Source organism: Sus scrofa, chromosome 1 (assembly GCF_054392235.1).
Source record: "Sus scrofa isolate SSC_HxYL_T2T_F1_AM1 chromosome 1, Sscrofa_HxYL_maternal_Yorkshire_Landrace_v2.0, whole genome shotgun sequence".
Taxonomy (NCBI): domain Eukaryota; kingdom Metazoa; phylum Chordata; class Mammalia; order Artiodactyla; family Suidae; genus Sus; species Sus scrofa.
The window spans coordinates 26105676-26120522 of record NC_139383.1 but is presented as its reverse complement, the minus strand read 5'-3'; the positions used below and the strand labels follow the sequence as shown (position 1 = coordinate 26120522).

General features: G+C 39.1%; 1 protein-coding gene across 10 annotated transcripts in view; it reads left to right on the top strand.

Moving 5' to 3' along the window:
* The window catches only part of ARFGEF3 (ARFGEF family member 3), a 186356-nt gene extending 173570 nt beyond the window's left edge, over positions 1-12786 (top strand). For all 10 annotated transcript variants that reach the window (XM_085024869.1, XM_021087441.2, XM_021087436.2 and 7 more), the window contains 2 exons: positions 1734-2952; positions 4836-12786. In XM_085024869.1, coding sequence (XP_084880995.1) covers positions 1734-2952; positions 4836-5027 — 1411 coding nt within the window. In that variant the 3' untranslated portion in view covers positions 5028-12786. The remainder of the gene's footprint in view (positions 1-1733; positions 2953-4835) is intronic.
* Positions 12787-14847: the final 2061 nt, after the last annotated feature.

Here is a 14847-nt window from a genome sequence, read left to right as displayed (position 1 = left end):
ATCAGTTTCTGTCTTTGAAAATGTTAGCCTCTAAAGTTAAAACTTCAGTGTTCGGATCTCCTCTGTCTTATAAAACACTAACAGTTTTATATACATGCACCTAAAGCATTAACATTTAATCCTGGAAAACTGGTTTGGTGCCTACAAACCAACTTTAGTAAAATTCTACAAGCTTTGGGTATAAGAAAAAATGGCAATTAAAATTAGTATAATTCAATGGCTAAAAAGATGTTCAACATCACTAATTAATAGAGAAATGCAAATCAAAACTTCGATGAGGTATGACTTCACACCAGTCAAAATGCTCATCATCAAAAACTGCAAACAATAAATGCTGGAATGTGTGTGAAGGAAAGGGAACCCTCCTACACCATTGGTGGGAATGTAAATTGGTGCAACCACAAGGAGAACAATGTAAGTTTCCTTAAAAAACTAAAAATAGGAGTTCCCATCATGGCTCAGTGGTTAACAATTCCGACTGGGAACGACGAGGTTTCGGGTTCAATCCCTGGCCTTGCTCAGTGGGTTAAGGATCCGGCGTTGCCATGAGCTGTGCTGTAGGTTGCAGACACGGCTCAGATCCTGTATTGCTGTGGCTCTGGTGTAGGCTGGGGGCTACAGCTCCGATTCGACCCCTAGCCTGGGAACCTCCATATGCCGTGGGAGCGGCCTAGAAATGGCAAAAATACAAAAAAAAAAAAAAAAAAAAACCTAAAAATAGAACTACCATATGATCCAGCACTCCCACTCCAGGGCATATATCCAATGAAAACTATACTTTGAAAAGATACACACATCCTAATGTTCATTGCAGCACTATTTACAATTCCCAAGACATGGAAACAACTTAAATGTCCATCAGCAGAGGAGTGGAAAAAGACGACGTGGTATTTTATAAAATGGAATATTACTCAGCCATAGCAAAGAATTACAATAATGCCATTTGCAGTAACATGAATGGATCTAGAGATTATCATACTAAGTGAAGTAAGTCAGAGAATATGAGATCACTTATATGTGGAATCTAATAAAAAATGATACAAAAGAACTTATTCACAAAACAGAAACAGACTTAAAGATACCAAAACCAAACTTATGGTTACCGAAAGGGAAACATTGAGGGGAGGGATAAATTAGGAGTTTGGGATTAACATATCCACACTACTATATATAAAATAGATAAGTAACAAAGACCTACTGTCTAGCACAAGGTAATCTACTTAATACTCTGTAATAATCTACATGGGAAAAGAAATGGATATAAGTATATGCATAACTGATTTACTTTGTTGTACACCTGAAACTAATATAACATTGTAAGTCAACTATATGCCAGTAATTTTTTAAAGTAAAAAATAATATAATTCAATGGAAATTGTTGCTTTCCTGATTTATTTTATTGCTCATAACTATTTTATTGCCTATGTTAAAAATTTTTGTAAAACCATTCTATTTATTTCCTGTCTCATTGAGAATTAACTCACTATTGTAACATTAATTCTATAGCTCCTCAATTTGTTCTATAGCTCCTAGATTTTAAAAAGTGTCAAGAATTCCATTAATCATGATTAAACTTGTTACCATATAATGCCCCAAGAAGTTTGTCTCTTTCAAAGAAAGACATTGAAATAGAAATAGTTCAGTTTGTAATTAGGCCTGGTAGTTTTGTTTGTGTAAGGTCTGAACTGCTGCAGGCAGCAGGCTACTAATCATGCCTTTCTTTTCATTTGAAGTGTTTCATTCAGGGAAATTGTGGTGAGTTTACTATCCCATCAAGTGTTACTCCAGAACTTGTATGATATCTTGTTAGAAGAGTTTGTCAAAGGTCCCTCTCCTGGGGAGGAGAAGATGCAGGTGCCAGAACCCAAGCTGGCCGGCTTCCTCAGATACATCTCCATGCAGAACCTGGCCGTCATATTTGACCTGCTGCTGGACTCCTACAGGACAGCCCGAGAGTTTGACACCAGCCCCGGGCTGAAGTGCCTGCTGAAGAAAGTGTCTGGCATAGGGGGTGCTGCCAACCTCTACCGCCAGTCTGCCATGAGTTTTAATATTTATTTCCACGCGCTGGTCTGCGCTGTTCTCAGCAATCAGGAAACCATCACTGCAGAGCAAGTCAAGAAGGTGCTTTTCGAGGATGATGAGAGGAGCACAGATTCCTCGCAGCAGTGTTCATCGGAAGATGAAGACATTTTTGAGGAGACCGCCCAGGTGAGCCCCCCAAGAGGCAAGGAGAAGAGGCAATGGAGGGCCCGGCTGCCCTCACTCAGTGTCCAGCCCATTAGCAACGCGGACTGGGTGTGGCTGGTCAAGAGGCTTCACAAGCTGTGCATGGAGCTGTGTAATAACTACATCCAGATGCACTTGGACCTGGAAAACAGCATGGAGGAGGCGCCGATCTTCAAGAGCGACCCCTTCTTCATCCTTCCCTCCTTCCAGTCGGAGTCGTCCACCCCGTCCACCGGCGGCTTCTCGGGGAAAGACACGCCCTCCGAGGACGACCGCAGTCAGAACCGGGATCACGCAGGTGAACCCCTGAGCCTAAGGGGGCCCAGCGGGGAGATGCTGCTGCTGCCCCCGAGCCCCAAGGTGGAGAAGAAGGACCACAGCCGAAAGAAGGAGTGGTGGGAGAATGCCGGCAACAAAATCTACACCATGGCAGCTGACAAGACCATCTCTAAGTTGATGACCGAGTACAAGAAGAGGAAACAGCAGCATAACCTATCCGCCTTCCCCAAAGAGGTCAAGGTAGAGAAGAAGGGAGAGCCACTGGGTCCCAGGGGCCAAGGCTCCCCGCTGCTGCAGCGGCCCCAGCACCTGATGGACCAGGGGCAGATGCGGCACTCCTTCAGCGCTGGCCCCGAGCTGCTGCGCCAGGAGAAGAGGCCCCGCTCAGGCTCCACCGGCAGCTCCCGCAGTGTCTCTGCGAGGGACGCCGAAGCCCAGATCCAGGTGGGTTCCCGCCGGAGGAGGAGGCAAGGTGCGGTACCCGGCCATGCAGGAGGGAGGCTGGGTACCTGTGATGCACCTGTCCCCTTCACGGAGCACAGCATGTCCTAAGCCTCCAAAGCCGTGGACTGCCTGACCATAAGATGTACAATCTGTCAGTGTAGCAGCGTAAAACTAAAAATCTTATTCTCAGATAATTTCAGGAATTTTTTATGGGTTAAATACTATTGAGAATTAAGAGCCCACCTGTGTAAACAAAATGATGCCAAAACTTAGAAAACGGATGGGCTTTAAGTCCTGAGTTTATCATTTGAAGATAGCACCAAAGCAATTCTGTAGTTGTGAAGAATTATGCAAAGGGAAAAGGCAAAGCGCATGAACTGTGGTTATGCCGGTGAATTGCCTTTCTAGCCCATCCTGGGCACACAAAAATGATCATTTTTCAAAGTATTCTTATTCCTTTATATATTCAATATTTACAATTATATGATACATCCCAAAAATGAGCTTGAGAAGTAAAGAACAGTGGCGCTGTTTCGTTCAATTTAAGAAGAGATGAGATGGGAAAAGGGAAATAGAGAGGGACCTAGATGTGGAGAGTTCCTTTAAAAAAAAATTATCTTAAATTGTAGACTCCTGGAGTTCCCGTCGTGGCGCAGTGGTTGACAAATCCGACTAGGAACCATGAGGTTGCGGGTTCGGTCCCTGCCCTTGCTCAGTGGGTTAATGATCCGGCATTGCCGTGAGCTGTGGTGTAGGTTGCAGACACGGCTCGGATCCCGCGTTGCTGCGGCTCTGGCGTAGGCCGGTGGCTACAGCTCCGATTCAACCCCTAGCCTGGGAACCTCCATATGCCGCGGGAGCAGCCCAAGAAATAGCAACAACAACAACAACAACAACAACAAAAGACAAAAAAAAAAAAAAAATTGTAGACTCCTGTCGCTGGCAAAAGCTAGGAGCTCTTAGGTGTGAGGATTCTGGGACCCCAAACAGGAGTATATTCTTAGAGTGAACACAAAACTTGGAATTAGTATGAATCTTGCAAGATCCTTTTCTTCACTTCTGACGTATCTTGAACATAGAACTATCTTGAACTAAAGTTCAGAATTTGGAATCCACAAAAATCATCTTAGATGAGATTTGCAAAAGCATCCATCCAAACTGGGATATAGGGTTATTCTTTAGAAGAAGAACTTGAAAATAACAAATTTCAATCGTTTTTTCATGTCTTGGAGATTTTCTTACAATTTTAAAACTTTCCTTAAATTAAGGTAGACCTTATCCTAAATTAAGGTAGACCTATTCCAAGTTTTTGAGGCATTATAGAGTGTCATATGGCCTATGAGAAGGCACGAGAGTTTTTTGAAATCTGAAGAATAAGATTTGTGTATTTTGTAAAGGCTGACAATGAGATATTCCTAAAGTTATATGATCCTCTACTATTCCTTATATATATAAACTTAAACTGATGTTTTCTTGTGAGAGGACATTAAATTAGTAAAGACTGGAATTCCCATCGTGGCACAGCAGAAACAAATCCGACTAGGAACCATGAGGTTGCAGGTTCGATCCCTGGCCTCACTTAGCGGGTTAAGGACCCTGCATTGTTATAAGCTGTGGTGTAGGCCACAGAGGTGGCTTTTATCCCTCATTGCTGTGGCTCTGGAATAGGCCGGCAGCTACAGCTCCAATTAGACCCCTAGCCTGGGAACCTCCATATGCCATGGGTGCGGCCCTAAAAGGACAAAAAAAAACAAAAAAAAAATTAGTGAAGCCTAATTTATTGAAACCTAAAGTCTGAGAAAACTCATTTGCAGATTGGCACTTAAGAGTACCAATGAAACCACTGGAGAAAACTGCGACTTCTCTTCATTCCTTTCTCTTAGGCATGGACCAACATGGTGCTAACAGTTCTCAATCAGATTCAGATCCTTCCAGACCAGACCTTCACAGCCCTCCAGCCAGCAGTGTTCCCGTGCATCAGCCAGCTGACCTGTCACGTGACTGACATCAGAGTTCGCCAGGCGGTGAGGGAATGGCTCGGCAGAGTGGGCCGTGTCTATGACATCATTGTGTAGAAGACTCGCGTTCCATTCGCAAGGGAGTACACTAGGAGAGTTAGAGTGTGTCTGCCAATCCAGCTGATAGCGTTTTCCCCACCACCAGCCCCAGTATCTCAGAGAACTTTCGAGGTCTCTCCCTAACTAACCCACATCGAGGCCATTCTGGATACGAAGGTTGTATCTGGATGATGCAAGCGATACTCTAATTTCGCACATAATTTCGGAAGAGTCTGCATTCCTTGACACATTTCTAAATCTTGTTTATTTCCCAGTGCTTTTGCCTGCAATGTTATCCCCAACTGGGTCACGTTCAAGGACCACTCCTTCAAAAACACTATGTTGATCCATCCTTTTTTAAAAATGCAATTGCTAAAGAAATATCTGCTGGTAAGTCAAGCTGATGTACATGTAGACATCTCGTACCAGGCGTTATTAATTGGAGGAGGATTTATACTCTGATTATGAGTTTGGCAGAGAAGGAAAGAGTTGGAAAAATGTATTCTTGGGTGTCGTAATCAAGAAAGAGATGAGTTGCTTCCTCTGTGAAATATTCCAGAATATTTCAAAGTTGTTCCTGAGTTGTCAAGGTATTCTGGTTGGTATTCACCAACTTCCTTGTGTAAGGTACTGTTGTGCCTTCATTTCCCTACTTTTAAAGGAAGGAAATTCTTTCCTGTCAGGGCTCTAAGTCTGAGGCATGGCAGCCTTTGACACAAAGTGCCCGATAGTATTGGCTGATACAGATAGTGCCAAAAGACGTAAGACTGGCCACCCTGGCTGTCCCATTAGTCTTTGCTTTTGCTTCCAAGGCAAAAAATGAAAAGGGAAAGAAAAAAATGGTGCCTTAGTTCCTTGTTCCACAGACATTTCTACGCTCCACAATTATCTGAACCATAAAGTATAACATTGGGTTTTTAAGTAAACAAAACAACTGGTTTTATATCCACACTCTTGGAAGAAAGGAACTCAAGAGTTCGCTGTCCAGTGAGCAGACTTCTCAGGGAAGGGGGCAGGAAGTGGGGGGTGGGTATGGAGACAGCTGGAATGGGTGGGAAAGGGGGATGATGATGAAATCATTTTAAATTTGAAAATATTAGACAACAATCATATGAAATTATGGTGTTATTCATACACACTCTAATCTCAGAAGAAAATAAAACTACAGGAGAAAAGGATACAGAATGAAGTTTAAGAAATGAAGTTTTTCAGTTTAAAATATTTCTCCTCTCTGGCAAGTAGATTTGCCCTCTGTTTGAGTCTTTTGTTCAAGCCACTATTTTAAATGGACATTTCTTTTTCTAATTATTACTAGAAAATACATTTGGAGTCTTTACCTTATTTACAGTAGATTTAATATTTCTTATAATAATGATTGAAACTCCTCCATCAATCCTACTTGTACACATTCTAGAAAGTTAGTTGCTGAAATATACATTATAAGTTTCCCAGTTCCTTAAAATTATTCATAATTGAAAATGTTATCCTTAAAACGTCAGCTCTTCAGTGGGGAAGTAAGGATTTGAACATGACAGCTTTATTCAGTGCTGGTTTTGTAAACTTTGTCTTCCTTGAGAATATGTAACTATCTACAAAAAGGAAGACAGGGCTGCTTTATTTAGGCACTCTAAAAGAACAAACCTATCATTCACTATGCCATTTAGAGATCACCATAGAATTCAGAAGACATTTTTCCAGTTTCACAAAATACTCTTTGCGGAATGTAAGTTTAGAAACTGATCAACTATTTGAGCTCACCAAGCAATGAATTGTTGGAATAGCAATGAATTATTTTGACTTTTGACTTATTATATTTTGTAAGTAGAATTGAAAGTTGGGTACTTTTTTTTTTTTTGAAAATGGTACACCATGGTGTACACCCTGGTAATTTTGTTTCTTATTGTAGCTTATTGGAAATCCATTTCCTTGTGAGCCTGTGAGTGTCTACAATTTATGGGAGGAGTTAGGGAGCCTCAGCAAAGCAGAGTATTATCAAAGCAGAGTAATTATGAAATGTTTATATTATCAAATCAGAGTAATTATGAAATGTTTATATCTAGCAACTTTTTATAAAGTATAAAAATTCAAAGAAGCCAGTCTTAATTTATGAATGTCAAGTCCTAGAAGTTGTTAACTGTTTAGAAGTCAGAATTCATTCTCTGACAAGATTCTCTGTGATGGGATCCATGACTAGGTTATGAAAGTAAGTTTTTCTCACACTGTATCCAAACACTGCTCTAGGACCATCCTAATTATAGGTCCCAAGAATAAAAGATGAGAGAATGAATGTATATCATTCTTTACCTGCAAGAGAGTTTATAAGGGGGGTTTGGTCCCTTCCCATCATCTTTTCTATAGACCACCCCCCAGGCCCACATTCTTGAGCCCACCTCCATTCCCAACACGTCTGTGTGCCACATCCATTCTGATTTCAACTGGAAAATCAGCAAAGTCACAGTAATCCTTCCCAGAGATATTTGCAGGTTTCAAAAAGGACATTGCTTGATGCAAATGATTTCCAAGGAATAGTACTTCAGGTCACAGTGAAGTCAGTCAGCTTTTCCCAGGGGTGGAGAAGAAAGGGAGGTAATTAAAAACCCTTAGCAGAAGCATGGCCCCTCCCCAGATGGCCTGTCAGCCCCTCATTGTGTCTCTGTTTCTGCCTTTCCCTTTTTCTTTCACTTCCTTCCATGGTCTCTCAAAGACCAAGGTCAAGACAGCCTTTGTAGTTAGAACAGTTTATAGCACATATTTTCGTATCTAAACAGAATAAGATTTTACACATTGCTTTTAGTTGCCTGTATTTACTGCCAAAAGTGTGTTACCCTAAGGTTGACACATTTATTCTCTTTCTCATATTTTGGTAAATTGTTCATCTTTACCAAAGTGAAGAAGCACCTGGAAAACTCAAAGTGCAAAAGAATTCCTGACCGAACAGCCCTGTCAAGGACGCCACAATCGATAGCAGATTTCTCCTTGTCATTGAAGTCCTTAGATTTGTTGGAGGGCTAATAAATTGTTCACAGGACGCCTCCTATCCGCCACAGCTCCTGCCCTGCTTTTAGAGATGCTTAGGCTGCCTTTTTCTAGCCCATCGTCGTCTTTCCCCTTACTGTTTTCCTGCCTTCTCCATCATCACAAAACTTGGGCACCTTTTACCATTTTTAGGCTATTTCAGTGGCTGACCAAGGCAGAGTCTAACATACATAACAGCGCAGACTAAAGCAAACATGACAAAATGTTAATATAATTCAAAAGTACCTTTAAATGGAAACTTCTTGGTACAGTGATCACTATGATTCTTTGTTGTTCTTGTTGTTTTTAGGAGAGGGCTTATACAGAGTCAGTTGAGGAAGTCAAATGGCCTTAACTGTAAGAAGGTAATGCAGTTATATAATAGATACTTTTTTGTTTGGGCCATGCCCATGGCATGCAGAAGTTCCCAGGCCAGGGATCAAACCTGAGCCACCGCACTGACAACATCAAATCCTTAACTGCTTGGCCACCAGGGAACTCCTTTAATAGATATTTTTGACTTCCCCAAATATATCACAGTATTCCTCATGTAGAAAGAAAATTTTTATATTGTTCTCAGAAGGAAAAATCCTTTCATATCAGTCCCATCAAACTAAACAAAATGAAAAGCTCTGTTTAGAAATGATAACAATAGCAAGAGGTTACAAACAGCAAGGGAGAGGTGACATCATTGAGTGCCTCTGAGAATGTGAACCTTTATCTATTTCACCAGATTTAATCCCCACAGTAACCTTGTGAAACAGGCACTGCTATCCTCATTTTTGCAGATGAGGATGGAGACCCAGGCAAGTTCAGAAACTTGCCCAAGAGAACCAATAAATGGCAAAGTTGGTTGCAAAAGAGGTGTTCCGTCATGCAAAGGCCAGGCTCTCTGTATAATACCATGGTCCCATGGTCTAAGTACATAGAGTAAAAGCTAATGTTTCAAGGAATTAAACAGTCAAATGAGTTGGAAATATTTCATTGATGTCTCTATCTATGATGTTATAGGGATTATTCAGATTTCTAAAAAAAGATAGTTTCTAGGCCTAGCAAGATCATGTATAACATAATGTTTTGTGTTCGAAAATAAAACTAAATTTTAATCCTAAAGCAGATCCTCAGTGGTAATTTAAAAAACTCACCAAATTAGGTGGAAGCGATGGAACAGTATTGTCCATGGCCAGCTGTTTATACAGAAAAATGTGAGAGTCTGTGTCTGAAATGACGGGAACGATCAATTGGTTGACATTTCACAATTACCACTTAATCACTCAGAATAAAGTGCCCTATAGCCAACAGTGCCTCTCTGCTTACTTCTCTAGGAAGTGTATAGGAATAAATTGTTGGTCATCATCAAACTTTGGGAATATGCAAAACAAATGACCATCTTTTAAAAGGCACATTCTCTGAAAAGGAAGCAACTGGTCAGACAAATGGCTTAAAGATGCAGGTACTGAGGGCATCAGGTCAGTATCCATAGTAACCATGTGCCGTAAGGCCTAAATATTTCTTCTTGCTTTATACACAAGGAAACAGGCAGAAGGAAAATCCAACACGTTGCTTTAAATGGATGACAGAACTTCCATCTGGTTGGGTACCATTTAGGGAGATATAGTGTGGCCTTAAAAAAAAGCAAAGACTTATTTTTAAGCACTTTTTATTGGATATATGAGCCTGTTATATGGCAAGATCTATGAAACTGAGTAAAGAACCATATATAATTATGCCTCATCCCCCACAAAATGTGTTCTCCTCATTCACTAGTGGAGCAGTCTAGAAAAAATTTGTCTCTGTCTTTCTGTGAGATCTCTTTTCTCTGGCTGTATTATAATATGTGTATTTGATGTGGAAGTAACTAATAATGAAGGTTTTGGATTATAACACCATCTAAATTTCCAAAACATAATGAATACTTCAGGGAAGATAGACCAAAAAACAAACAAACAAACAATTATTCTCTAGGATAGTATAGGTGAAATTCACTTGAGAACAATGCCTAATTTCCTTTAAAAAGAGTGGTACTAGTTATTAGTTGAAGAACCACTACCACATACTCGCACCCTACAAAAATCTTTCCCCTCTATCTTTGTGTAATAATGCAAGGGGCGGGGGGGGTCCCAAGAAGAAGAGACTGGTTGGCCATCTTAGTGACAAAACTACAGTCAGCTGCTGGTAAATGCCATCCAACTGTGGTCCTTCCAGCCTTTTCAAGCACCAAGAATTGTTTGTACAGTTAATTCCTATCTTGAAGGTTCAAGTAGTGGTTGTCTAGTATCTTTTGACTTTAAAACTTTGGACTTTTGACTTTAAAGTGGTTCTCAAACTTTAGCACACATCAGAATCATCTGGAGGGCTTGTTAAGACATAGGTAGCTGGGCCAATGCCCGGAGTGTCTGACTCATTAAGCCTAGAAATTTGCATTTCTAACAAGGTCCCGGATGAGACCAGTGCTGCTGGTCTGGGGACCATATTTGGAGAACCACTGCCTGGAAAAGGTTTCCAACTACTCCTTTTAAAATCAGCCTGACTTATCAAGCACTAGAGAAAAACTGAACTTCACCTTGAGCAGACAACTTGGAATTGGATTCTCTGCAACATTCCTGTTCAATCTTCCCCATTTCCAGGTTTATCATGCCAACAGTTGATTTTTACAAGCTAGAAGACAATGAATGTATAAGTTCTATGGAACAGTGAGATCAGTGTAAGCGTCTCGTCTTTGTATTTATAAACCTTAACTTGATGGATGACCTTTTGTATCATGTTGATCCTTCGACTTGTACTGAGGTGATTTTAAACTTAAGTATGTAGTGTTTTAATTTCTTCTGTCCATACGGTTTTAATGAGATGTTTCCATGTTGATTCCATTACAGCCTTGGCTCCTGGCTTCCAGAAATTTGAGTAGTTGCTCACTTGCCAGTAGTTTTATGTCCCTCATTAGTCACCAAAATATCAGCACACCAAGATAATATACTACTTGATGTGCCTTCATCTTTCATGTAACTGGTGAAAATTAATATTCTAATTTCCTGCATATCTGTAAAGAGTCTACCAATTGGCTTCATGGGAATTTGCAAGCTGAACCAACTCCCTTCTGAGCAGTACACGTGCCTATTTTAAGGATGTTTCAGTACATGAGTTGTGTTTGTGCACCTGTCTACAGAATTAAGACCATGTACATTTTCTCATCTTCCCAATGATGAGAAAAATGTGAAAGTGCATCAGTATGCTTTGGGAAATCATGTTAAATATAGATGGGGCCTTGGTTTATCTCTTAAATCTTTATATTCAGTTAATTATTATCTTTGAAAATTCTTTTTCCATTAAAAAATGAAAAGTATTACCATTGAGGTAATAATTTGAGAAAAAAATTAAGTACCTTAAAATCCTCTCCCTTGTATAAATTATATTGATTTTTATTGATTTCTAAGTTTCTCTAAAGACTTCTGCTTAAGTAATCTTCACATTATTTAAATTAAATGGTTGTATGAATAGCAAGTAATGACTAGAATTAGATAAGAAAGCATACATATCAGTATTAATGATGTCAAGGATTCGAGTCCTTGCCTCTGTAGGTGGACATAAGTGAAGCTTTTCTACTTCAGTTTTATTTTCCATAGTCATTTTTGGAAATTATATGTGCATTTGTTCTTTTAATAACTGATGTTGAATTAAATTTTTAAAATTAATCCCTAGGAATAATTTATTTTCATTTTACCAACTGGTGCCAAAAAGGGGAGGGAGGAATCTAAAAGCCAATCTTTTCAACTAACACATAAAATATGTTTTCTCTTAAAGATGGGAAGCTCACTGCCTTGGCTCTCCCAGCCACCAGTGGCCACCACAGCTGCCTCATGCCTAAAGGCAGGCTCCTTTTATGTTCCTCCTTCTACAAGTCTTTCATCTGATTTTTGTTAGAAGTGCTTCTCTCTAATAAAAATTAGTTTCCCGCCAAATGGGCAAAACTGGACAAAAATGAATGCTTTTGATATTTTGGGTTTCACTTCCGTTGAAGCCATGTGGCAGAATTTCCAGGTTTGGCATGAGCCAGGCAGGAGCAGGTGCCTAGAGGGAAAGGCTGGTTTGTATGGTTTTGTTTCTTTGTTTTGAGTGGATGACTAGTCAGGGCGGGGGGAGAGGTGGGGAGCTCAGAACGAGAAGTTCATTGCCCTAATCGTGCCAGAAGACTATGATTCAAGATGATTTTCCTGCTGTTCTCAGAGAAATAGGCTTAATTAGATTACAGCTCCCCTGCTGCCATCTCCCAGACTAAATAAAGCCAAGGGGTGGTTAGGGTCCTTTTATTCTTTCTTGTATTATGCCAAAGACTAGACTTGTTTTCATGGAGAATTATAAATAAAGGAAGCTTGGTATAGCCATAATGATTTGAGTCAGTATACCATCTTACCCACAGAATGCAAAAGTCATCCTTGCAACCCCATTCACCAGGAGCCTTGAAGCATTTTGTTTACTCCAAAGGACTTGTCAAGCAAGTACAGTTTTTGTTTTGCCTTCTTCTCTAGTCAGTTTAGTCACATTTCTTTTTCATAAACGAAAACCAACCTTCTTTATATGTTGATCCAGCTATTTGATTTGATATAATCTGTCTGTTGTTTAACAGGTTCCTGTAAGCAAGCTTGCAAGTGAATTTTGTGTACATTTTATCTGAGGTGAAAATGAAAATTCTAAAGAGAAAGTATTTTAAAAGATATTGTATTTATGTTGCTTGTGTTGTAGAATAAAAATTCATATGCATTAAAAATCTGATGTGTGAAATAATTTTCTTTACTGAATAAATATATCAACAGAATTATATAAATATCCTGTTTACAGAATTCAGCTAAATGAACTAGGTTTCTTTCCTTGGCATGTTTTCACTCTGAAGAAATGCCTCTTCCAATTCTATCACAAAGAGACAGTCCCTGTTATCAATTTGGTGAATGTCTAGAAAATACACTTGAAAAATATATACTACAGTATATTATATACGTGTTATACTATATCATATATAATAGTATGTATATCAACTACATACATACCATTGGTTCCTTTTTTAAAAAGAGGGCTATTTTACAGTATTATTTTGATGTTTTTCTTGATGGATATCAAATTCATATTATCAGTAGCTACTGATATAACTTATTTGTTTAAAAAACTAAATGAATGTGTTACCTTGTTCACAACCAAATCCCGAAACTAATAGGAATAGTGTTACTAAAAGGTAATATTGAAAAGAAATAGAACCACTTTTAACTTTATTACAGTATCAGATGTCAGTCTTTAAACTGGCTCTTTCAAAAATTTATTTACAGTATAAGCCTAGGAATCATTATGCCCAAATTGTGGAAAACTGCTATTTGGCCACTAGAGGGATAAAAGCCGTACTAAATGGATGGTATCTGTGTATATGATCATTCTGTCCTACACTCTGGTAATCTCACCATTGTACCCCTAAAACTCCTTCACTTCCCCTATGAGAGCACAATAAAACTAAAACAGACACTAATGTACTTTGCATAAGGACACCACCAACAAAGGGCCAACCATGTTCGTGGGTAGAGACAGCTGTGCCAGAGTAGAGAAGGCCTTGGACCTTAGCCAGGAAACTTGAGTTCGCATCCTAAGCTATGCCCCTGCCCAAAAGTAGCAAGAGCAGACAACACTTGCGTGAAGAACTCAAGTTTCCTGCTCTGTAAAATGAACATAAACTCTTATCTCAAAGGGCTGTTTCAAGAAAATATGAAAGCCCCAGTGCTGCAGTACTTTGTAAATGCTAATACTTAATAAATACTAACTACTATGTATTAGAGAATACCCCATTTCATAACCAGCCCCACTATTTTGCAAGATGATTTATTCTTGAGATCTAATATGTGTACATATCCTTGACATTCACATCCATGAATGCACTACAAGACAGGAAGCTTAATATTTCGTGCCATTTTATATGAGGAGGTCAGCAGCTCAGATGCAAATGTCTTTAACCAAATATTTTGGAAATGAATTCTAGGTCAACAATTTTTCCATTATTCATATCTGATAATAAATGTAATATGTGCATAAATCTATATGTATTTTTAAGGTATTTCTTTACAAATTTGATATGCTTCAACTATTGGGCTTATGATCAAAACTTGTCTTATGATTTATCTTTGATAAATATTTCATAGCACTCATTAGAAAATTCACTTTCCCATCCAGCTTAAAGATAGGTTCAATATGCAAGCAAAAATAAAAATTGAAGTGTAATGCAATATTGTGGCTTTCACATATTGACCAACATTATATTATCTCGAGGCTTTGGGAGAGTACCTAAGCATGGCTTTTATCTATCTCTTGTTTGTTTTTATTTATTGATTCCCAGTTACAATAGCAAGTCATTTGTGCCCTGAGTCTGTCCTGCTAACTTAATCTGGTTGCACAAAATATTTTGTTGTCAGAGAAACAAACTATCCCATTTAATGATCTCATCCAAACTCAGATTGTATCAGCATAATTAAATCCTAGAGAAATTAATAAGCCATTTCCAAATCATAAAAAAGTGCTATTTTAACATGCAGGGATCAGATTTATATCAGTTTAGAGCAGAGAACTTATATATTGAACTGTAATTGATTTTGCTATGGTTTCTTAGTCTTCCTTACATCAGTATATTAATTACTTGCTATATTGAGCTTGTGTTGTAACCAGTGCAAATGATGTAAGGAAGTAAAACACCCTTCTGTCAGTCTCTCCAGCAGAGAGGACATTAAAGAAAATAAACTAGATGTTAAATACTGGGATGCGGAAGGCTGCATTATAACTTAACTTGAAAAAAATGGGT